This window comes from Xyrauchen texanus, chromosome 28, assembly GCF_025860055.1.
Source record: "Xyrauchen texanus isolate HMW12.3.18 chromosome 28, RBS_HiC_50CHRs, whole genome shotgun sequence".
In the NCBI taxonomy this organism is placed as follows: Eukaryota; Metazoa; Chordata; class Actinopteri; order Cypriniformes; family Catostomidae; genus Xyrauchen; species Xyrauchen texanus.
In genome coordinates, this window is record NC_068303.1 from 20,214,632 (window position 1) to 20,240,373 (window position 25,742).

Here is a 25,742-nt window from a genome sequence, read left to right on the forward strand (position 1 = left end):
AGACTTTCAATGGGGTTAAGGTCAGGAATTATTTGTGAAAATGATTCATCATGCTCCCTGAATCACTCTTTCAAAATTTAAGCCTGATTAATCTTGGCATAGTCTTACTGGATGGCCTGTGCCATCAGGGAAGCAAAAATTGATGGGATAACCTGGTCATTCAGTACATTCAGGTAGTCAGCTGATTTAATGCATAATGTTGCTTAGCCTAGATTAAAGCAACCCCAGATCATAACATGCCTCCAGAGGCTTGTACAGTGGGCACTATGCATGACAGATGCATCGCTTCATGCAGGGGTGGATTTAGGCATGGGCGACATGGGCAGTCGCCCAGGATCTTGCAGCTGGGCGGCACGAGGCAAAGGCATCCTGCCACCCCGCCCCCAGGGTAACAGCTTTTGTGCGGCGGCACATGGTCAACAACTTTGGGGGCATTCTCATTTAGAATCACATAACATTAAAAATGTTGACAGTTAAGTGAATCAAGGCCATTTTTTGGCTTTTCAAATTATTCTTTAAATGGCCTTGCGGGACAGGTAAAATGGTCTTGTGGGCCTTATACGGCCCTGAGGCCTGACGTTCCCCACCCCTGGTTTAAGTGATCTTTTCCAGCCACATTTCTTCCATGAAGCTGATGGTTTTCCACTATCCTTCCAGGTTATAATTATGCGTTGGACAGTTCTTAACCCAATTCCAGTGATTTCAGCAATCTCCTCAGTTGTTTTCTTTGCTTGATGCAGGCCACAAATTTGCCCCTTCTGAAACACAGTAACATCTTTTCCACGACCGTGGGATACATCTTCTGATATGGTTTTTTAAGAAATGAGAAGCTACACACTGCATCAGATAGGTTAAAAATCTGCTTATTTAAATCCAAACTGCAGTGTATGTAAGATGAGCAGCCAAGCATAGAATTTGCAATATGGCAGTCAGATAATGAGTAATAATAATTGTTACGACCATAGATTATTGAAATAAATTAGACATGATAGTTTCAGTGTGTTCAAATGAATAACTTGTAATAATTTCATAATAACCTTAGGCCACCAAAAAAAAATTTTTTTCAGTAACTTCTGTAGTTCTTATTGTACCAGGCGAAGTAATAAAAACTAATATGAGATGATGTGTGTAATTTGTTGATTTTAATACTATGAAACCATTAGTAGGTTGATTTGATCTGTGGCACTTTTTAAACATTGATACTGTTAGTTTTGAGTGACCTGTCCAGTCCAACAATACAACATTTGCTCAACCAATGGCGTGAGTTTGAGGCAGGACTATCTGTTAGTTTGACCGATTGTTTATATTTTTTTATGTGCTTAAAATGAAATATATATATATATATATATATATATATATATATATATATATATATATATATATATATATATATATTATTTCTTACCACCTCACTGATGTATCCAGCTCACACATTGAACTTAATTGCTTCAAAGGATCTAGTGAATGCCATCTCTAAGGGTCCTGCCCGCAGGGTACAATAGTTCAACTGCAAAATGTGCAGCAATATAGAACAAAGCCCATTGCTCTACTGCTGCTGCTGATGCAGTGCAGGCTACTGCATGAAATTTGACATAAAACTTGACACAAATGTTCCTTGTGTGACTCGGTGAAACTCATATTTAATGCAATTTTTAAAAATTTTTTTAAAAAAAGAGTTATTTTTGTGAGACTCTTTATGTTAGTAATAAAGAATGGAATGCATTTTTTAAATATCTTTGTAATGCATGTTAAAATGATTTACCTACTCAAATGCATGTGACACAAAATTAAACAGAATTAGATAAGTACTCCAAAATCGGATTCAATTACCCCAAATTGTTAATCTATGAGATTGCATTTTTTTTGTCATGTAAACTGTAACAGCACTCTGTGTGGCTTTGTTTTACAAAGGTTACAACACAGACAGAACTTTCTACCTGAATTTTCTTTTTTATTGCCTTGGGTTTGTTGGAGTTTACACTTTTGTAACAGGGAGCTTGACAACAAGTTCCCTGTAGAATTACCCCTTTCACAACACGCTTAACCCTGTTTTTAACATTTTCAGCTGTGAAAAGTATACTTTATAACGTTCATATGATCAATATAATGCGTTTTGGCAGCAAATATTTTCTACATTTCGTGAAATGCTGTATGCTATAGCCTACACTAATGTCAGTCATTGTTGTCTTCTAAACACCTCTGCAACTTTTATGGAAAATAATGAAAATATGACCATTAAATATTTTCCAAATTTGACAAATAACTATAGGCTTAATTATAATTCTGATGGATAATAATAAAAAATGAAACACTAATAAATAACAATTAGATAACGCAAAAACCTCCATGCAATATTCTGGAGAAGTTAATTTATGGTTATAGATAAGCCCTAGAACGTTAGGAGATGTTCCTCGAAAAAAACAAAAACAAATGAGAACCATACACTAACGTTAGGGGACCGTTCTGTGTTTACCGGTAGTTTTTTTTTTCTTTACATGGCGACATACATTTCAGCATGAAACTGCACAGTCAACACATCCTGTCATAAATCTCCTTAAAAGTGAAACTGAGATGCAAATATAAGTGCCCCCTCTATCAGTTGGTATCACTAATTAAATATTACACATTCCATTCCAGCAGTGCGCGTTCCGCCCAATCACAGTTTGCGCTTTTGCGACTGGTTTCGCCTCGTCTTCAGTCTGAAAAACGCTGATTGGGCGCTGTGGTGCGAGCTGTTTTGTTGATAAATAACGTTGATGAATAGATTATTTTTCGAGAGGATCATCGATCCTTCCAGATCTTGCAAACGGGTTCGGTCAGTTTGCGCTGAATGTAAACGGAAAACAGTTTGGTTTACTGCGATTGTGGAGTTCTATACTGTCTGGATACAAAAGTTGTTGAGTCTGTCAGTCTGCATTGTAGAAAGGCCTCTCGATGATGCAATATGACATTTTTCGCGTATACTTCGATGTATCAAATGTGCGCACCTACTTAGGCGTTTACGTTCGTAGTGTGTACATGGGCATGCACGTAGTTGACTTTGCCGAGGGTTGGAACTGTTTCAAGGAGCTGCAGTAAGACTGCTGTCATCCGAACTTGAAAAGTAAGGAAGGAAGACGTCGATGCCACACAGCAACAGTGTAAGTACTCTACAGTCTCGAACCGCTTTCATACACGGTCAGCGATAGAGACAGTTCAATAAGCAAAGACGCGTAAAGGGAGCAAAGTGCACTGAGATGCAAGACTTGAAGCAACAGATGCTGTTATTTTGCTTTAATGGGGAAGTGTGTGGTGGTTTGTCGTGCCATGCAATATTGGCTATTTTTTTATGCTGTAACTTAATCGTTTAAAGTTTCTGTTTTGGGAGGGGTCATCAATGGGTACAAAAGTAGTTCTGCTTGTTCTGCTCTCTCTCTCCTGCATTCTCTCCCCTTCCCTCTTCACTTCCTGTAATTCTTGTTGTCACGCACTGCACTTTTCATGCCCCTCCCGTGTGTTTGCTGTTGCCTTCTGCATTTGTGTTTGTCAAGTTTCCTGGTTTCAGACTTCTATATCCCTTCCCTGCACATATCTTAACGTGACTTAATTTAGTGTCCTGTCATATGTGAGGCAGTTTTGACACTTATGTCGTAATTAAGATAATATTTAACTTTAAGATTAGTATCTATACTTACTTTATTTAAAGTGCATTTAGACTTTTCTGCTGCTGTAGAGATTTAATTTGTGGACGTTTATTAAACTTCTGGCACTTTTAACACTATGGACTTATAGAAAGTAAAGTAAAAAACATTTTTAACACTCAACAGTGTATTTACATGCATCACAGGACATTTGTCATTTTTTTTTTCTTCTTTTTTTTTTTTTCTTTCTTTCTTAAAGTCAAAATTCCCCACAACAGTGTCATTTCCAAATGTCCACATAATGGAAGTGACATTTGTTTAATTTTTTTTTTTTAAATAAAACGTCTGACTCCTTTTGTTTGTGAGAACCATAGAAAAAATATACGTAGTTTCATAATTTTTGTATAATACTTATATTTTACAAGCTAATTAACTTAAATTCTCAATCTCATACTCAATTAATGAGATAATGTGTATAACTAGGCCTAGAATAGGATATTAAGAAATATGTGTTTTAAATAATTATTTCATTTTTGACACTTTTTGCTGCATTATGCCACAAGCCCTGGCTAATTTCTGACACCGGCGTACACTAACCTTTGAAAAAAAACTTTAATAGGGGCAAAATTGTTTGGTAAAACTTATGCCACAACTATGCAATATAATTTTTGAGAAATTGATAGAAATTATTTTTACACAAAAAATATTGTAATGGTTTATGTATATTTCAGTCTTTGTTGAGATTACCATAGTTTTAAACACATAATAATTAGATATCAAAACCAAAATTTTCATCTTTCTCTTCTTTTCAGAATGTGACTGAGGAATGACTGGGTTTTTAAATATTTACACCACTTTTATACTGCAGTTAAGAAGCAAGAGGGGAGGTGGGGAACCTAGACTCCATAAAATCCTGCATGTGCTCTGCTCTGTAAACCAACTTTTTACATCAAGTCACATGCAGACCTGATCAGGCTTACTTGAAACTGAAGTGGACAGATTTACGCTGTTTTTTTGCTTGTTTTGTAGTTTAATGGAATTGCTATGAGTCTCTCTCCACATCAGAGAGGAACCATAAACAGTGTAAGTAAGCAGAATGTTGAAGCCAATGATCAAACAATGCAACATTCAGGGGAGCTGTTCTACAGTGTAGGAGCACCTTCCTTGGAGCAAACTCACAGCAGTCCTGGATTAGTTGTGGATTCTATCCCTGAAGTCCAGGGCTCTGGTGTTTTCAAATCTGAAAAAGGATATCAGGTCCATGGACATTTTCAGCAATCCGGGTCAGTGAAGTGGATGCATCAGGATCCAGTGCAGACCTCAACCTGGTTTCAGGGCCTCCCAAACGTGAACAAGTGGACACAGAACTTTGGCCCTTCTCCTAGTGGTGTGGAGGACCCAAGGGCCTTTAACAAGGCGAGTCTTGAGATGGATGCTATAAAGACAGAAAAGCTTTCCCCAGGTTCCTCGCAGGTCTACCCAGATATTTCTCAAGGTCCCGGAGCAGACTGGGATCATCATGCGATGGCAGCCATGCACCATGCTCAATGTCAGGCCCTCCAACAGGGTCACAGGCCTGCAGACCTGCAATATCAGCCTCAAGGCATGCATCCCAATATGCCAGATTCCACTCTCCAACCCTTTCAGGTGGCATTTGGACCTACCAAGCAACCCCAGGCACCTGACTTCCATCAGGTTTTCCAAGGCAACAATGCATCTTTAAATATGAATTATAGTGAGCAGCCAAAATCACAACAGCAACTCTTGCAGTTACAACAGCAGCAGCTGCATCGCCAGCACCAGATGCAACAGTTGCAGCAAATGCGTCAGTTGCAGCAACAACAACAGCATCAAATGCAGCAGCAGCAGCAACGGCTGCAGCAAATGCAACAGCAATACCACCAGCAGCAGAAAATGCAGACACATCTACAACAGATGCAGCAGCAACTACAGCAGCACACACAAGGTCTTCAACCAGAGCCTATGCCGTCGCAAGGAAAGCAGCGAGTCAAACAAGAGACAGGTTCACAGCATCTTGATGGTGTTAAGGTGAAAACTGAATCAAGCCCATTATCCCATCAGATTCAGCTCTCTTTCCCTCAGACTCAGCCACAGGAACCAGTCCCTCAGGGATCAAATTACCAGGACCCTAGTCCTGCAAAGACATCTTCTGAACAGCAGGAGACCCAAACCAAACCTCGGGTCCTCCCTCGCCGCTCTCGTCGGCTCTCCAAAGATGGTGTGTCTTCTCACGGCAACCAGGCCTCCAAGGACAAGGTTTCTACCCAAAATGGAGGAGATTGTGTACCCTTAGTGGGGGTCATCCAAAGCACTCAGAGACGACGGAGGGCTTCAAAAGAGATTAACCTTGAGACTCTTGCTCAAAAGGCTTCAGAGATGGAATTTTTGCCAGCAAAGGTGAGCACACAAGGATAAGGATATGATTTTTACAACAGTGGTAGACATATGTTTTAATATCCAATGGAACATATATTAGAATGGAAATATGCTATATTCAATTCACATTGGGCAGGAATTCTGTTCTTAAATACATGAATTAGCAAAGGATTTTCAGCAGTTTGGATGGTCTTAAGTTGTTTTTGATGTTTACAGCAGCATTTGACTCCACTCATTCAGAAATCAAAAATTTCCTCTCCATAGTTACATTTTGTATGATTTGTGAGAGACTTGTTTCTTGGAAGTTGGCAGGGGTGTAAAAAGTACTCAGAAATTATACTTAAGTGAAAGTATTTATACTAAATGAAACTTTTACTCAATTAGAAGTCCAAATATCTAACCAAAAAAATGTACTTTTTTCCAAGCTAAAATGAAATTAAGAGAGGAGAGTTTGTGAGAGAGGATGTTGTTAAATTCGATTGGATTGTTGAGTCGCTTTTTTACTCTCTGATGTCTGTCATATTTCTCACCCATTGACATTCACAATAGATTAATGTTACAATAACCTCATTTTTGCAAAATGATGTTTATGTGGCCTGTTTTACATAACTTGGCAAATTCCTGGTGGAATGAACAATAGAGGCACTAAAACAACGATGACTTTTATCCCTTTTCACGCAAATCATGAGTAAAACGGCAGATTATCAGTTCGTAAAAACACTCTGTTCCTTACACAATGCTATCTTATGACATCTAAACACTTTTACTATAGCGCATAACTCATTTTATAGTTTGCAATAAATAGACAACCACATTTGCAAGCTTGTTTAAGAGTGATCAAATTGCGCAGTAGCTAGTGATAGTAGTGATATAAAGGACCAGGGTACGAGTCCGGAAGAGCATGTGAGTCAACACACGAGCCAAAAGTATTACAGAAGCACCACAAAATAACATGGTTGCGTCAGAAATATTTTTTTCATCTCTCATTTGATTTAATGACACTATTGGTTAGGTTTAGGGTAGGGAGGTATGTTTTGTTGATTTAAATCTCGATAGAGCATTAACCTTAACCTCATCTGTTCGGGAGAACATTTCACTCTCTTTTAGCGCCACTGTAATGAACCATATCATTTTAAAAACTTTGCCACAGTCATGCAATGTTCATTGCATTGGAAAAGGCACTCATGAATTGCGACGTCAGTGCAACCAGCCCCTTGAGACATAGAGAAAGTAATTTATAAAATAAAATAAGCTTTGAAGAAAGTTAGTAATGTTGTTAGTTTTTAATTGATTTCTGAGATTTGCTTCTAGAGCAGATGGATGATTTCAATAAAATCCATAATTAGTATTTACTCATTCCATTATTTGTATTACCATTATCATTGATGGTTTATAGTTATTATTATAATAAAAAATTGCCTAACAATAATACTAATTCAGCAAATAGGGAGTAGAAATGCATAGATATGATATATTTAAGGCAAGTGTAGAAATAAGTGACATATACACATTTAATTACAGAAGACTTTTGTTATTATATGTATATTTGCAATGTGAATGATAATATTTGACTTCATAACTGTCCAATCAGTAGAAGTAGCAGGTGTAGAATAAAGTTTAGGACAAAAAACATCAGTGTTTCTCACTTCGTGCTCATAGTTTTGAATGAATACATCAAATTCAGTTGGCGATCACATACCTCTGGTCTGTCATCTGTGGTTTGTCAGATGCAGTAAAAGGGTGGCTTCAATCAAGTAAGATGAAAGAAAATTATCTGTAAAAATTTAACCAGTGCTTTTCAAGTTTAAATAAAATTGTAATGAGTAAAAAATAAAGCATTAATCTTTGGAAATGTAATTAAGTAAAAGTACAAGTATTCCTTATAAATTGCACTTACGTACAAATTCTCAAAGATAATACTTGAGTATTTTTACTCAATTACTTTACACCCCTGGAAGTAATTTTTTTTCTCTCCCCAATTTGGAATTCCCAATACGCTCTAAGTCCTCGTGGTTGCTCAGTGACTCGCCTCAATCCGGGTGGCGGATTCGCTGAGCTACCCAGTCCTCTGTTAGTTCTTTTCATTGAATTAGTCTAACTGGTTCACAAATCAGTGATGATTTATAACTGAATCATTAATAATCATGACAGCTGGAGGGAGAGGGTGTGGAAATTGATTGGTCAAAAAATGCAGGAAACCTTTATAAAGTACACATTAGCATATAGCTCACTGTTTTGTTAGTGATTGCTGTATAGGACTACCCCAGCTATATACTGAAAGATGAGGAGAGTTTGTGAAATTATTTAGTAAGCATTAGCTGGTAAGCATGACTCTGTGAGCTGACAGTGAACAGCAGTTTAGTGCGTGTACAGCTGCATGTCCACACACCTACACATTCCAAACTTTCTTAAAATTCACTCAGTTGAACTAGGGATGGGCTCATTCACCAAGCCCTGTTTGCTAACATGTATCAGATCCAACTCTCACACAACAAGAACTGTATTGAATTAATGAATTCTTTAAAATATCCCAATGTGACAGGACAGAGATGTCTGTTTATATGGGACAGTTATGAAAGAAAATAATGTAAAAACAATGGAATGTAAAGGTATTTTAAGGACTAAGTAAGCCATCTAGTTTAATTAAGATCACTGTGGTTTATTTACCACTTTAACTCTGTAGGTTCAAGCACATAATTATGTTTGTAAAACATCAACATTCCATCGACACTGCAAGCAACATAACAAACTAGAACTCTACCATTATATTCAACCAAGCTGTCTACACTGTCACTTGCAGTGCAAACTTGCAGTGGCTGATTCTAGTTCTGTCGAGTTTTGTCACTCGTAGTGTACCTGTAGATGGGATTATAATGCATTGATAATGGCAAAGCATAGAAGATATTATATTTACATTTTAGACATTTAACAGATATTTATTTGCTGTGCAGAATTGATAGTCTTTAAAAGTCATGGAAATTTGTATTGTGAATATAAATAGTTCTAATTGTTGACAGATCAATAGGTGTCATTTACGGGTCACTTTTTGGCTTTGCTAATTTTATCACGAACAAAGCACATCTGTTGACCAATCAGCATTGAGGACTGGAACCGTTTGTTTTATAATGAGTGCTTGTTGAGGCTGTTATCAGTAGGGTTAATGACATCAGGCAGTAATGTGCTCTCGTGCACACAGACACATGCTTTACTTGCTCGTGTGCCCAGCTCAAGCTCATTTTCAGTTAAATCCCAAAGTAAAATGCAAACAGTTGCAGTCACACATATGAAATATACATTCACTGATATACAGATGGAATATTTGTTTATAAATTAAATAAGGGTGGATTAAAACCCTCCACCTGACCTAATTAATATTGATTAGTTTTGCTACTTCATGACCAGTGTTTGGTAAGTTACTTAAAAATAACAATCCAATACATAGGAGTGTAATGGTTTATCGTGACATAATACATTTTGGTTAAAAAAATGTGACGATGTGCATTGTGAAGATGGGACTATAAAAAAAAAAATTATATATAGATTAGATATATATTTTTTAGCATCTTTTCTATCCAACATATTTGACATCCACGTGCATACAAATAGAAGCCGCTTCATTGCAGCCAAGGAGCTCTAAAATATGGTTGCATACTATTGTAGCCACAGGTTTTGTACAATGAGTTTGGCTGAAACTGCGACAACGGAAACCAGGAGCATTAGTGAGATGCAGCTTTTTATATGTATTTTTGTAAATAATAATTGTGTAATCTAAGACAATACTATTTTAGAAAAGTTTTATTTGAATTTAAAATATTTTAAATGTAAGCAGCATATGTACAGGTATCTAACATAATTCTGTATTTTCAGTAAAGCAGAATTATTGGTTAACATTTCCATTTGGTGTCACCATTGCCGTGTTCTGGGCAGATTTTTAGTCCCGGTACATCTCTGATCGATCATTTAGGATTTTTAAGAACAGTACTTTATAGACATAAGCAATACAGTTGGCTTCCTTTTGTTAAATAAACTGAACTGTGAGTTCAGTATCTTGAACTGAACCGAATCATGAGATCAGTGAATCGTTACACCCCTACCACTACATATTATTAATAATTTCTCTTAAATTGAAATTCAGATTATTGCTAATTACTTCATTCAAAAGTAATCACATTACTCATTACTTTACATATAAGTTTTAAAAATACTTTTCTATGCAACAAATTAAAAATAATGTTTATATTTCTTCCTTGTTGATTGTTACCCGCAAGTCACACAGCACTTTACATTTCTCCTTCACAATGACTTGTTATAGGATATTCTACATATACATGTTATAAATAAGTACATTACATTAACTGTAGTCTGATTACAAGAATTTTAAAATGTAATGCATAACACTACTTTTTTGACTAAAAAGTAATTATATTACAGTAACTAATTATGTTGTAATTGGATTACACCCAAAACTGTTTGTGAAATGTTCTCCACCACCCTCCAAACTGTCTCCACCACTTTTTAAAACAAAGTGACACCCATGATTAGATCTAAAATATTTGATTAGTTAAAATGTTTTATATTTTATAAATCCTTATCCAGTAATTATAAGTGACTGGTAAAGTTATGGAAATTATTTGGAGAAAAGTGTGGGAACACCGTGGGAGTGTTTTTGTAGCATTAGCAATTTGTTATTGTTTTTTTTTTCAATTTTTCATTCCATTTTATAACCATACATATTTCTGTCTAATCTTCTATAAATAGCTTGAGGAGAATATGTCTGGAAGGCCACGGGGAATGGTCCCTCTAGTCATCCCAGTCTCAGTGCCAGTTCGGAGATGTCAAGTCCAGATGGAAGCCACTGATAGCTGGACACAAGGTGTTCGGCATCCCTCAGAAATTCCTCAACAACAAAACCAGCCTGAATGCAAACCCTCGGTTATTGTAGCACGCCGGCACTCTTTAAAGAACTCAACATCTGAGAGTTTCAGCCAGGTACAGAAGTTCATAAATGTTCATAAAGCTTTTCATTTGATTTTCTAAAATTCTTTTATGAAAACCTTTAGGGCTTTTAAAAATAGTTGTTGATAATTTTGGTGATTTAACTACTGTTTATGTCCCTTTCTGGCATTTTTTCTGAAATCAGGTTAAGGGGCAAGAGGAAACGTCCCCTGATAAATTCAGGCGTCGCCCACGGCCTGAACCCCTGGTCATACCACCTCTCAAACCATGCACTTTCATCGCCCCTTCTGTCTACTCCAGCATCACCTCCTACCAAAGCAACTTGCGATCTCCAGTGCGGATGCCGGAGAAGGCAAGCATTATCCCCCCATACACTCCTCCACCCATTCTTTCACCTGTGCGTGAAGGCTCTGGGCTCTACTTTTCTGCTGTCCTCTCTTCTATGGCAGCAGGCAGCCAGGTCCTGCCACCCCCACTGACACCTCGGACTGCCACACGAAGCTTGCTGCATTCAAGTGAGTTTCTTATTTAATTGCTTATAATTTTTAAAGACACTTTGATAACAATTTAGAATAAGGTTGTATATGTTAACATTAGCTAACTACATTCGTTAACATGATTAACAATGAACAATTCTTTTTCAACACTTAATAATCTTGGTCAATGTTAATTCCATCATATAGTAATAAATTTTTTTAAATCAAAAGATGTATATGTTTACATTTGTTAATGCACTATGAATTAACAATAAACAATTGTATCTTTAACGTTAAGCAAGTACAATTCTATAAAATATATTGTTCATTGTTAGTCGTGATACCTAATGCATTTATCAATTTTAACATATAGAACTTTATTGTAAAGTGCTAACAACACTTGTTCTTTCTTTCTTATTTATTTATGGAACTTAAAGGTTTAATAAGTAATTTTGTCCTTGAGTAATACACTTAAAGAAATTAATAGCACAAATATGTTTAAACTCATGGGCACTCACAGACTCCACTCTTATTACAAACCTTATAAAAAACTGACACATTTCTCATGGAATAAACGAATCATGGATTATGAAAAGCACATTTCTACAATTGTATCGGTAACTGAAAAAACATTGCTTTTGTGTGATGCTGCATCCAATTAAAAAAAGTTAATTATTTGAAAAATACAAAAAAATATTCAGATGTGTATAAGAAGGTGTTTTGTGTAATTCCCATTGGTGTGCAGGAATAATAGGCCTGTCTGTCCTACACTGTCCTCTTCATCTTTCCGAATGAGCATCAGTGGGCGGGCTAAGTATGTGATGATGTAAAAGTAGGCATTAATATCTTGCTGTGGATGTGGCAATGATTTAATGAGCCCCTGTTGGTGTCACAATGTCACAGAAGTAGTAAAAAAAGCATTTTTGTAGCTTACATTTTTAATTTTTTTGCTTGGGGAGGAAGTTTTGAGTTCTGAAACTTGCATTTTCATTTACAATACAATGAACTCTATTTGTAACTTATATGTTGGGCTCAGTAAAAGTATCGATTTTGCAATGCTTCGCAATCTTCGTTCGAGCAATCTCTGTACTGATTCTTAAATCACAAGATCAAAATTTTACTCTATGTGGCAACCCTCTATAATGCAAGTAAATCCTATGTATGTGCAACCAAATCTCACACTATGAGACTAAAAATGTCTTCGCCACTTGCTAGTAAATGGTCCTTTCACTGCGTGTTGAGAGTAGAAGTTTGGGTTAACTAATTCTGTGTCCAAAGACGAGATCCACAGATCCATATGTCATTGAATAATCTCTCTTTTAATGCTCTTTCTGTTTTTTACAGTCAGTTGTTGATTAAAAACAACAAAAAAAATTACATTTGGATCACACATAAATGTGCTAAAGAAATTACGCACACCTTCTTTTGTTATATGCACTTACTGGCTGATGCTGTTATTCTTAATGAGACAATACCGAGTAAACACCTACTTATGTTCTACTTATCAATGATAATATTTGTAAATGGTACAAATTATGCAAGTAATCAATACAAATTTAACAAATATATACATGCAACATAATATATGCAATTTCAAGACATTAACTGATGCAATGGACTGAATTTGAAAAAATTTGAAATCTTAAATGTGACCAGTTTGATAAAAAACTAATGATAAAATATAATTTGTAAAATTAATATTTACGAATTGCACCTTGAAGGGTTGCCTAGAAGGTTCCTTTATAATGAAGAGCATAAGCTGGGTGACTCCTGGGTAGCCTAGCGAGTATTGACGCTGACTACCACCCCTGGAGTCGCAAGTTCGAATCCAGGGCGTACTGAGTGACTCCAGCCAGGTCTCTAAAGCAACCAAAATGGCCCGGTTGCTAGGGAGGGTAGATTCACATGGGGTAACCTCCTCGTGGTCACTAAAATGTGGTCCTCGGTGGGAAACGTGAGTTGTGCATGGATGATGTGGAAAATAGCATGAAGCCTCCATGCGTGCTATGTCTCTGCGGTAACGCGCTCAACAAGCCATGTGATAAGATGCATGGATTGACTATCTCAGATGCAGAGGAAACTGAGATTTGTCCTCCACCACCTCCGGGGAGCATAAGCTGAGAGATAATTTATTTTATATGCAAACAATCAAATCGGAATCAAATCGTGAGCTTGTGAATCAGAATCTAATTGAATCTGGAAATCTGTAGCAATGCCCAGCCCCACTTAATGTATATGTCAAAAGATGGAAAAATTTATTTCTTCATGTCATGACCACTTTAATATTAAATAACTATTTTTATGATTATTGTGTTTAAACTGTTTTTGCATCTCTCTTTCTCTGTAATGTCCTGACTTCACTGCTGTAATTCAGTCAGTTCTGATATCACTCCTCCCGCACTCCCACTGATTGGAGAGGCAGCGCCTGTCAGCCTTGAACCGTAAGCAGTGACATTTTTTTTAATTGTTATGCATCACAATTACATAGGAAAATTAGAATAGTGGACTTCTATCCAAAATATTCTCCCTCCCTTGTACATTTTAGTCGCATCAACATTGGATTTCAGTACCAGGCAGAGATTCCAGATCTACAGGATCAGTCATTGGTCCTAAAAGACCAACATAAAGCCACTTTAGTCTGGTTCCCTATGTCAGAGACTGATTCTACACCCATCCAGAATACAAGAGGTAAACTGTTTTAGACTGCATGGATTTAAAATTGCATGAGTTCACAGAATTTAACACAGACATACTCACCAAATAATCATCATAATTTCCCAGTTGATGACCTGATGACTCTAGCCTGCTCCAGTGTCCTATGTGGAGGAGGAACCAATACAGAGCTAGCAATGCACTGCCTGCATGAATGCAGAGGTGATGTCATGGTAAGCACTGTTCAGTCATGTTACGGTATTGTGTTACATGATGGTCAATGTATAAATGTCATTACATTGTTTGGTTTCATGATCATTGGTTAAAAGTGTGATTGATTTGACTATTTTGAGAAGTGTCTTAGACCTCATTTACACCTGCATTTAGGGTGATCCTTGGGTTTAGATGTGACCCTGGTGTAAGCAGCATCATTATGTATTTTAATGTATTTGATGCATACCTTTCCATGAAAAACAAAAAATATCCTTGTGTCTTTTTAGGGGGCTCTAGAAATTATGTTTATGAAGAACCCTATTTTCTCCAGGAACCACCATCTGGCCAACTACCACTATGCAGGTAGAATTGCATTTTAGTAGAAAGGATAGAAATAAATTGTAGATCAACTATAGTAAAGTAAATGGTAATGTAATATATATTTATTTTTTTAGTCATGAGCGCTTCATTTAATAATTGCAAAGGTACATATGATCTGTAATGTTTTGTGATGGATAGAAAGTGATTCATGTCTCTTAAATATCACCAGGGTCAGATTATTGGACCATGGATGAAAAACGATACTTCAACAAAGGAATTTCTGCTTACAGGAAAGATTTCTTCTTGGTACAAAAACTGGTATGCAGTCTTTTTATATTGTTTTGTTTACTTCTTAAAGGAATATTTAATCTAAATTTGACAATTCTGTCGTTATTTACTCACCCTCATGTCATGTCGTTAATTTTTGCAGTGAACACAAAAATAGAAAAAATGTTTGAAGAATCGTCAACGAAATGTTTAACCTAAATGATTTTTGCTTAAAATAAGTGACATTTTGAGCCCATTTATCTGTCTGTATTTGCAGGTGAGGAGTAAAACAGTGGCGCAATGTGTGGAGTTTTACTACACCTATAAGAAACAAATGAAGGTTGGTCATAATGGCACTCTTATATATGGACCTTTAGACTCAGAGGAGAGCATTCCTGTGGTACAGGTTATTATTGCTAACTGTTTATATACTTTTTACTTCAAAGGTGTTATGCTGTACTCAGAAAAAAGGAACTTTCACTATTGTTAGGTTTACTGAATCCTCCCTTGTTTATATTACTCAAAAATACATGTAAACAAGTGAACTTAATTTAAATGAGTTGCTTCAATTAACAAAAGTTACTGTAATCTATTTGTATTGGGACAACATTTGTATTTTTTTTTTTTTTTGGTTAACTGAAACTGGGCAGAGGATTTCAATTTCCCAACGTGCTTTGCATGGGAATTGATAGGGGTAATATATGTTAAAATTAAGGTTTATTTTATGTGTTTTTGTAAAGGGGGATACTTCATGGTGTTTAATGTTTTATGTGGAGATTTGGGGGTTACCATTGCTGTGAAGAGTGGAGCTTGAGCTAGTCTTGAGGACAGATAGATGTAGCACATGAAATTGATTGCTGACATCAGTGAGGAATTGCTGTGCTAACTATAGCATAGTAACTAAATTACACTCTCTATGGCTTCCCACCAGCACATATTTAGCATGCTAACATTGGCTTTCAAAAGTTAGTACATAAAGAAATAAGAGATTTATTTGAGTTCCATTGACATGTCTAATTTTGTTGGGTTTACCCGATTCAACTAGGTTCTTCTTACACGAAGCGTTTGTGTTGAGATAGCGTAGTCATTTTAAGCTAAGAAACTAATTTCAAACACATGGAACCACTGTCATGGTTGGATTTAACTACATATTCAGGATTGGGGTCCAAATTGAATATTTTAAGAATCAACCATTTAAAAACCCTGAAGGGTCTACAAGGACTAATGAGTGGGATATGTTCCCTTCAGTGTCTATCGTCGTTATGGCCCTACTGAGGTCACTAAATTTGTGAATGTATTTGTGAATGCCTGTCTTTTAGACAAATCAGAAATGCAGTCAATTGTTTGTTGATTTTTATTTTCTCTAATACAGATCAATGTGACACAAAAACATGTGGAGAAAGGAATTGATAGTAGACCAGAAGTGGGAACACATGCCAATAAAGATGCTACTGTCCAAGATGTGACCAAGACACTTCAGGACAACCAGAATGTTAGTATTGAGAGCGTAAAAAGATGTATCTTAGTGTATAAATGAAATAAACGCAATCTTCAAAAGTCAATACTGTTCTTAGTCTTTTTAAGGTGGGAGAAGCCCACCTTTGTGTTTCTCTGGGTCCTTACCAAGTGGAATAGTAATTATGTGTGTAGTTACTACATCATAATCAGATGAAGCGCTAAATCTGTTCAAATCGTTGTTTTTATTTCTCTGTCCAGATGAGGCCAGACTTGACTCATGAGGAGCAGAAAAATGGCGCAGTGGAAGAGGGTTTTGGCCTGAGGCCAGTGGCTCAACCCTCCTTCAAAGCTCCTGCACCTCAGAAACCTCGCTCTGACAATGCTGGGAAGAAAAACAGGCAACAAACCTCAACTGGCAACAAAAGTCAGGGAGAGCCAGAGGGTGTTTTCCCTTGCAAAAAGTGCAGTAGGTGAGGGAGTGATACACCAATTCTACTGCGTGCACCATATATATATATAAGTAAAGCAGGGTCTTCATTTAATCCAGATTTTGTGGCTCTAATGTTTGCATATAGGGTGTTCTATAAAGTGAAGAGCCGCAGTGCCCACATGAAGAGCCACGCTGAGCAGGAGAAGAAGGCTGCTGCATTGCGCCTAAAAGAAGAGGAGGAACTGGCAGCGGCTAAGGCAAGGCAGGAGGTACTAGAGGCAGCAAGGAGGAAGGAGGCACAGAGAGAAGAACAACAAGAAGAGAGTAGTGGAGCTGAGGAAAACTCAATAGAGCCAGAGGATGAGCACGATGAGGACTGGCATTGAGAAAGCAATCTTTCTTTTTTGGTGCCAAATCTCCTTTGAAACGTATGCATTCCTGCTACACTAAAGAGCATGTTTGGGATGTTTGTAAGATAAATATATATGAAATGCCTTAGCATTTTTTTTTACCAAAATGTTTCCAATTGTATTTTCAAATAGTGATGCATGCCAATTTGGCATCATGAAAGCCACACTTATTAGCTATTAATAGGCAAAGGTGCTGTTATTCAGTCTATTTGAAATGTGTTTAAAACTGAAAAAATATTTTTAAAATACTTTTTAAAGGGGCTTTAAAGGAACAGCTTTCTAAAACATCAATTGAAATTATATTTCTCACTTGCCTCCAAGATTTACCTTTACTTTTACCAGCAAACGTAAACTGTTTGTTGAGCTGATTGTTGTGTTAAGCTTTTCTAGAAATGTACAGGTTGTTTCAGATTCAGCCTTCCAGTGTGATTTTGATCAAAGTTCAAGAATTGATTTTGTATGCCTTTTTGTATGACCAGTAAGATCTCGTTTTTTATTTTGTATTTTTATTATTACATACATTTATGTAATATATAATGAATATGTAATCAAGAACACAAACCAAAAAAAATGTCATATATCTATGGATAATTTCAATGTAATATTTTTTTGTGCATGTAATGTGTATATAGTGCAGAAAAATATATATGTTGACTCTGTGTATATTCTATTCTGTACAACACTGCCCTAATGCGTGTGCTAGATTTTCAGTACTCTAAATTGAAAAGAATGTGTATTTATGTTGTGAATGTACTTAAAGTAGAGTGGAATATGGGGATTGGGATTTTTATAAATCTATGTAAATAAAAGTTTAGTAAATCACAATAAACCAATTCTTTTCCACATATTAATCAATTTATTATAATTTTTTTTGAGTTTTGGTTTGCTTTATTTTTTTTTTTTTTTACAGGCATTGCATAAAATGTATGCCCAATAAAAATAAACTTCTAAATCTAAAGTTGTATTATTTCCAAGAATGCAATAAATATTAAATGAAAAACTTCACTCATAACTTGACATTGAACAATGGAAGACTTTCAAACGTACAAAATTATGACATAAACTATATTCTTTATCATTAATGTTCATTTAGTACAGTAGTTATACATAGTGTATATTCAGAACTGATTCTGACTAAGGTTTGCTGATTGCCACAAAACATGATAAACCAGAAGTCTTTACAAATTTCTTCAAATGAGGGTTAAGATAACAGTCATTAGTATCAGAAGGGTAAAAGACACTGTGATCCTTCCACAGTTCCCACCTGCAAATAAGAAGTATTCATACATTTAAAACTTGTTAAGAGACCACTCAAGTTAGGTAGGCTGATTCCAAAAACTACACAAATAATACATATTTGTTAGATATTATTAAATTTTAGATTTACAATAATATATAAAATTACATATCTACAGTATAAAAATATACTTTTTTTAATAAACTATTTTTTTAATGATTTGTAAGCATGAAAGAACACGCCACTTTCTTAAAGGTGTACTCAGTAATTTTTTCCTCATTAAAAAAGTTTTGCTACAAAAGAAATGAAAGTAATTTTAAAACGTGAATAAATTAATACACACTCACATAAGATGAAGACTCCTGCCCCCTTTTTAATTAATTAATTAAATTATTCATGGCTGACTGTGCATAGTGAATAGAAACTATAGAGTGCAACAGTGCATCCACATTTTCAGCCATGTTGGTTCTGGAAGTATTTTTTCCCATTAATTTTTTTTTATTGACTTTTCAAAAAATCCTTCATAAAAGGCACAACACTGTGCACTTATCATCTTTCCCAAAGGCACAAACTACAATCATATGAAGCACTGCAAATGACATAATCGTATGGAATTATATAAAACTACTGATTTTAGGGTGTTAATTGTAAGTATAGCAATACAGTATATATAGTAATATATCCAGTACATAAATAAATAAGTAGTTTGAGGGTGACGGAAGACAGACTCTAATGCATCACTCAATGTGTGTCATGAGGTGGGCGGTCTCTTCTGGGCTTTTTTCGTGGGCTTGCTTGGCAGCAGTTCTCTGATTGGTGGATGTTTAACTGCTGTACCATGGAAAGTGTAGTTGTTTAACAGGAATTCCGCTATTAAACGTGGATACCATGGATTAACAACCTCGTAGCTCATAGTAGGTCTGTCTTTAAAGGTTTATAAGTTATTGTTAAAAATCAATGTGCCTGGAAAAACTTTACAGGATTTTTACTTCTGGAACCTGACAGTTGCACACTATTGCATTTGAATGATCCATGCCCATAGGTGTCAGTATAGATCCAAGACAACATAAACAAAATATAACTGAGTGCACCTTTAAACACAGTGATTTGTGTTTCATAGTTAATCATTTATATAATTAAATTATTATAGTAAAATAAATAATAATTTTATAATTTTGTGTTCAACAACTAAATACCTTTCCTCAAGTAAAATATGGAAGAAACACCTTTGCCTCTGAGCAATATTAAATGTAGCTGGTTTTGAAATGTAAGATTCAAATGAGATTCTTCCTCAAATTCTTACCAACATCAATGTTGTCCACTAGCATCCCTTTGGTGTCACTGAGACTTCCATTGTTTGGTTCTGGAACTACTCCCAACAGCTTGCACATCAATGGATAGATGCTGACACTGTCAAAAGGCTCAGCCAAGAACTGTTTCTTGAAATCTGGGCCAAATGCTCGAAAGATCATTTTCATGTCCATTTCCTCATTGCTAAATCCATGATCCCCTTTGTTGATATACAAAATGATCCTCTGATCAAAAAACAAACAAAATTGGTTAGGGTAGAAAGTAATTAAAGGGTTAGTTCATCCACAAATGAAAGTTATGTGATCATTTACTCACCCTCATGTCATTGCAAACCATTCACTTTCATTGTATGTAAAAATAAATGCAATGAAAGTGAATGGTGACTAAAGCTTTCAGCCCCTAACATCCTGCCCATAGGCGGAAATCGCGGGGGGTCGGGGGAATATCATTAAAATATGTGTATTGTAAATAATATAATGATATATTCTTAAAATAATTGTTTAAGAAATAAAATAATACAAACGCAAACGGGGCAACAACAAAAAAAAAACTTCAAAAATTGCTCTTGAGAATTGTTATGTTTATTGTCCCCCCCAACATTTTGATGAAATTTTCGCCGCTGATCCTGCCAAATGTCTCCTTTTATGTTCCACAGAAGAAAGAATGTCATATGGGTTTGGAACAACATGAGGGTTTGAGAATGTTTTGAATGTGAAAAGTATAATAATTCACTTTAGTTGGTTGAATAACATGGACCAAGTGAGGCAATACTGTCTGCAATACTGTTGAAGCATCATTTTAAATCTATGTCTAAAGAAACTTACCGAGTTCAGATTGAAACCCAGATCTGCCAAAAGGACAATAGGTTGAATTCTGTCATTTTTGGCAATGTGAAAGTGTTTTGGAATCTCCTCTTTCTTATAGACAGTGAGATTTGGATGTGCATTCTTCAGGGCATCATAAATGTCCTGTTCTTTGCCCTCCTTGGGTGTTATCATCCCAAACCCACCATAGTCGAGCAAATCAAATTGGGATAGATTCAAAAATTTCATGTAATTTGAAAGTTTTATCTCATTAACCTCATTGGCCTTTTTAACAGTGGTCATGCCATGGTCTGAAGTAATGATAACATTCAGATTATCAGTCAAACCATTTTTGTGAATCGCCTCTCTAAGGTAGCCAATAATACGGTCGATCTGTTCAATTATCTTTATTCTCTCTGGGGTTTCAGGGCCTACAGCATGGCCCACATTGTCTGGTTCTCCATAATAGAGAGTAACCAAGTCAAATTCCTCTTTGGAGTACCATCCCATCACAGTGTCAATGTTCTGCTGCCACTCTGTTTCATTGTCATCGAGTTGCCCGTGTACTTCAACCAGGGAACGATCCACAGCTTTCCCACTATAATTAACTCCTCCACCAGGATAGAAAAAAGATGCTGTTTTCAGACCCTATGAAATACATAGAACACATTGGTTAAGATCGCTGTGGTATTTATTAAATAACTTATTAACCATGAAGGACAATTTTACTGGAAATGTTTGCATATTTCTAATCATCACAAGAGTTATAAAACACTGAATGCAAAAATCATTTGCCACGAAAAACAGTCATATTTTGTGAGGTCAATTTGTATTTATTCAAATTTGGGGACAAAAAGCTTGTCAAAGGAGCCAGTTATGACAAAGACTTTGCCTCACCTGATTCTGGGCTGTTATCCACAGAGGCAAAGCACCATTATCCCACCATTCTGATTTTTTCAGTGTTCCCTTATGGGTAAGTCTTAAGCCAGTTGAAGCATTAAACATCAGGTTATGGACAACACCATGATCCTCTATCCATCTTCCTGGATAAGAAGTAAAAACACTCGTACTGTTATAAACTGTGACCTATGACAGTAAATATGTATTGTAGGTATAAACTTCATTTAACATAACGTGGAAAACTGTGAGTAATCTAGGATTTCCAGGGTTTGGAGGGTTACTTTTAAAATGTATTCCACTACAGATTACAGAATACATTATGTAAAATGTAATTTTTAGATTACTCAAAGTCAGTAATTTAATCTAAACAGGTGCATGTAAAATGGCAAAAGAATATAATTTTTTTAGCTTAGCATAGAGATAAATGTTCACATGACATTTTACACAAGGTTTTTTTCAATTTTTTTCTGCTCCAAACTTACTTAAAACTGACTTCTCCATCACTTCATAAGAAAGCGTTTCATCGCTGTTTAAATGCTCCTCGGATCACATCATTTATATAGATAAATGTTTTCCAACTTAGTGGGTTAAATATTAAATGAAACAAAGACAATAAAATGCAAAGTAATTTTTTTGAATGTAACTGTATTCTAATTACCAATTATTTAAATTGTAACTGTAGTGGAATACAGTTACTTATATTTTGTATTTTGAACACATAATCCCATAACATGTATTCTGTTACACCCCAACCCTGTAGATTACTTAAAATATTCTTCACGTGTCGGCAGTGATTAATTGGTGCCATATTTACATTCTTTCTGATCTGTTCAGCATATGATCAGCATTTTATGATAAGAATAATAAAAATAATAATAAAATTATGATAAGTATAATGAAAAACTGTAAACCAGCCATTGGTTTATGAACAAGGAATACTGCTTACTATGTAATACCCTTTGAAATTTGAGCACTGACAAACTTTGAGGTTATTGGTAATTGTGTGCTCAGCAGCTCTGAGCAGAAAGCTTGAGACTTTGAACATCAGGACACAAAAGATAATCCAGTCTGGAAAAGATTATGTAGACTTGTACAAAGTTAGCTACGATGAAGTAAAACACACCCCAGTTAAATATTAACCAGATGTATTTGCAATAACATTTTGTGAAAACATCAAGAGTTTGATGCACAATTAATAAATAATGCTTGAGTTAATGTATGAAATTAGTTCAGCAAAATTCCAACTAAATTTTGAATTAAGATTTGAGTGATGCAAAATATGCAGTGATACACACTCACTCAGTTGATCGACAAAATCAAATATGCAAGATATTTGACAATCACTGAGTTTAAATGGCATACAATTCAGCATGCATTACACTAATTGTTGTTTGGATGAATTAAGCCTATACGGTATATGTCAACCTAAAAAATGTGTTTCATATCTAAATTAACTGGTTTTACCCTAGTCATAAATATTATATAAAATGACTGAATCAACCTAAATGTGTCAATGACAAATAAGATTTTCAAGATGAAAAAAATAATATTTTAAGCAAAACAGTTTTAAAATGCATTTTTATGTCCAAAAAAATTTATGGTGTTGATTCATATTGGTTTTACAGCATTTTAGGCAACATTAATTCATTATTAAACAAGATTTCTGATTTTACCACCAAGAAAATGTCAGGTGGTGCGACCATATATTAATTTAAAATAATATACATTTAATGTACTTAGCACTACTGAGACTTGTAAATATGAATCATTGTAGTGTCTAAAATGAATACCACATGGTAAATTCCCTTTCTATTTCTTTATTTATTGCCCTTTTATTCCAAATCATATAAACGGCTGCTTTTCTGTGTGTTCAAACACCCATCTTTCCATAAGGACTTTTTATGTTTTGTTTTTAACTGTAAAAATTATTTGTATACGTTATATAAAGGTTTACAGTTATATTTCTTACTTCATTTTGCAATTGCAGTGGGAACTGATACATTTAAATGTAAATTTGCTGGTTTCACCACCTGACCATGACCGGTCGCACCACCTGACGTTGTGATCAATAATGACTGATATTCACAAAATAAAAAGAAAGATATGTCAATGAATTTTATTCAGGTTTCAATTGGCTTTTTTATTTTAATCCTCTGACCAATTTATACTGTATCTCAATCATATAATTAAATTTCATTAACAAGAAAGTGCAAAACAATACTGCATGTTATGATAACATTTGATCATCGCTTCTATAAATCTATAAATTTAAAACATCTCCGGGAACACATTTCAAAAACGAGAACATTTTTTTATAAAATGTCAATACAAAAAACAAAACTTGGTAATACATAATACATATACACTAAAACAATTTGGGTCGAAAATAACCTAATTTGGATTGTTTTGCAAAATTTGTGAATTTATAACTCATTGTGTACACTGCATTTCTGCAGAGAGTATGTCATAGTTTTATATTTCACTACCTTCACTTATTGTAACTATATACAGACAAAAAATAGAAAGCGTTCTTCATAGAGAAAGCATAAGTATATTTTCATTCTCAATATTTTGCATCTACAAAAACAAATTAAAATAGATTAATTTAAAGATGCAATTGTTTTAGTATCAATGTTGATTATACAGTCCTATATTCTTGAAGAATAGGACTTTAAGATGGACAATGTGCTCTTTAAATTGTCACTCATACCATGATAAAATAAAAAAATATATATACATATGTAGATTGCACCTTTAAACAACTTAAAAGCTTTAATATATTCAAAAACATGAATTAACATGACTTTTTTTAGTTGGTTTAACTGTAACTCTGGTCGCACCACCTGACATTTCAAACTCAATTAGAATCTAACAGGCATTAACTTGGACGCCTATACAAATGTTTGACCATGTGCTCAAGGTTATACATACACTTTTTTTAAATCAAAAACACATTTTTATAATAACAACACATTTTCAAAGTTTTCCAGGGGTCATACCACCTGACATGATAAGTTGAATCAACCTCATCATTACTCAAAAATGTCAAATTATCTAATATTTATGGGTGGGTGACTAATCTTGTTACTGCATCAAAGGGGTCCTCTGGAGTCTTCTGTGTGATGTCAAATGCCGTCACATGGTTTTCTTAAAGGAACGTTGCATAAAATTGCATTTATAATTGCAAATAGTTTTGATATAGGTCTGATACACTATTTCCCCTCATTTATAAGGAATTTAACATAAAATCATGCCAAAATATTTGATTAAGAATTTTATTGAGAAAATGAACATTTATATCTCAGTTTTGTTCTCTGCTTGTACGTTCGGACGGTCGCACCACCTGACATTTTTGGTCTTTCAAACACCAAAACTCAAAAAATCTATCGAATTTCAATAAAATGAAAAGGGTTTCTTATAAATGAGATATTGTAGATCCATTTGATATATGACATGTATTTATTCAAATTCTTTTTAGGAAAATAATGAATTTGGACACAAAAAATACATGTCATGTCATTGACCCAAATACATTTACACTAACAGAACAAATTTATAAGGGTTAGAACAGGTAGATTTAATTTCTTTGGTAACAATTGCAGAATATATTTTTTACCATGTATGCAGCCTGTGTAATTGTAAGAGGTAAGTCTGTTTACTACACTAAATCAATTAGTTACACATAAAAATAAATCAGAAGCGTTGAGCCTTAAATCTGTGGGTAATTGCTGGAACAGAAACTTATACTCAGTGTTTCAAAATGTACTAATAACATCAAGTCTATTGACAAATTTCGAGTCAGAAGTCGATTTACTTACCAGTTATAGTTGTGAAATGTGATGGGGATGTCATGGTGATTGCTGGGGGATTGATGTACTTTGCCTTCACTCCTTCTTCAACAAGTTTGTCTAAATTTGGTGTGTGTGAATCTTGGTCATAGTCCCACCTGAAACCATCAAAAGATATAAGCAGCAATTTGTTGTGCAAAGTTCTACTTCTGGACAGTGGTTTGCTGCTCACGCAGAGAGACAACACTGCCACTAGCAGAAGTTCTGACTTCATCTTCGGTACACTGTCAAGCAGAATGAAATTCAGCAAAGACTGATCTTGGTTTTATAAGCATTATCAGCATTATCAGCAAACTGATAAGACAATCTTGAAACACTGTATGTGTAATTCTGTTCTCTCTTTTTCAAAGCCAATTGTTCTTAGAGCAACTAGACTATGATGGATAAAAAAGCCATCTGTAATCTATTGTAAAAAATAATAATAAAATACTACACTATTTGAC

General features: G+C 35.1%; 2 protein-coding genes across 4 annotated transcripts; one reads left to right on the forward strand and one right to left on the reverse strand.

The window, feature by feature from the left end:
* Positions 1-2,677: 2,677 nt before the first annotated feature.
* Positions 2,678-18,143, forward strand: LOC127622022 (mitotic deacetylase-associated SANT domain protein-like). 3 transcript variants are annotated; one of them, XM_052095883.1, is made up of 13 exons: positions 2,678-3,140; positions 4,433-6,038; positions 10,776-11,006; positions 11,158-11,488; positions 13,824-13,890; positions 13,995-14,137; positions 14,231-14,334; positions 14,602-14,677; positions 14,865-14,953; positions 15,180-15,308; positions 16,275-16,394; positions 16,619-16,830; positions 16,936-18,143. In XM_052095883.1, exons 2-13 carry the CDS (start codon positions 4,665-4,667, stop codon positions 17,174-17,176), a joined length of 3,117 nt encoding a protein of 1,038 aa, XP_051951843.1. In that variant the 5' UTR covers positions 2,678-3,140; positions 4,433-4,664; the 3' UTR covers positions 17,177-18,143. The 3 variants fall into 3 exon arrangements, with proteins under 3 accessions (XP_051951843.1, XP_051951842.1, XP_051951844.1); XM_052095882.1 differs by having other exon boundaries at positions 4,650-6,038; XM_052095884.1 differs by having other exon boundaries at positions 4,650-6,038; positions 15,180-15,242.
* Positions 18,144-18,390: 247 nt separating this feature from the next.
* Positions 18,391-25,513, reverse strand: zgc:153896 (uncharacterized protein LOC569930 homolog). Its single transcript, XM_052096497.1, has 5 exons — positions 25,270-25,513; positions 21,449-21,594; positions 20,573-21,199; positions 19,741-19,972; positions 18,391-18,464 (listed from the first exon to the last, which is right to left on the reverse strand). Exons 1-5 carry the CDS (start codon positions 25,511-25,513, stop codon positions 18,391-18,393), a joined length of 1,323 nt encoding a protein of 440 aa, XP_051952457.1.
* Between the last annotated feature and the right edge of the window lie 229 nt (positions 25,514-25,742).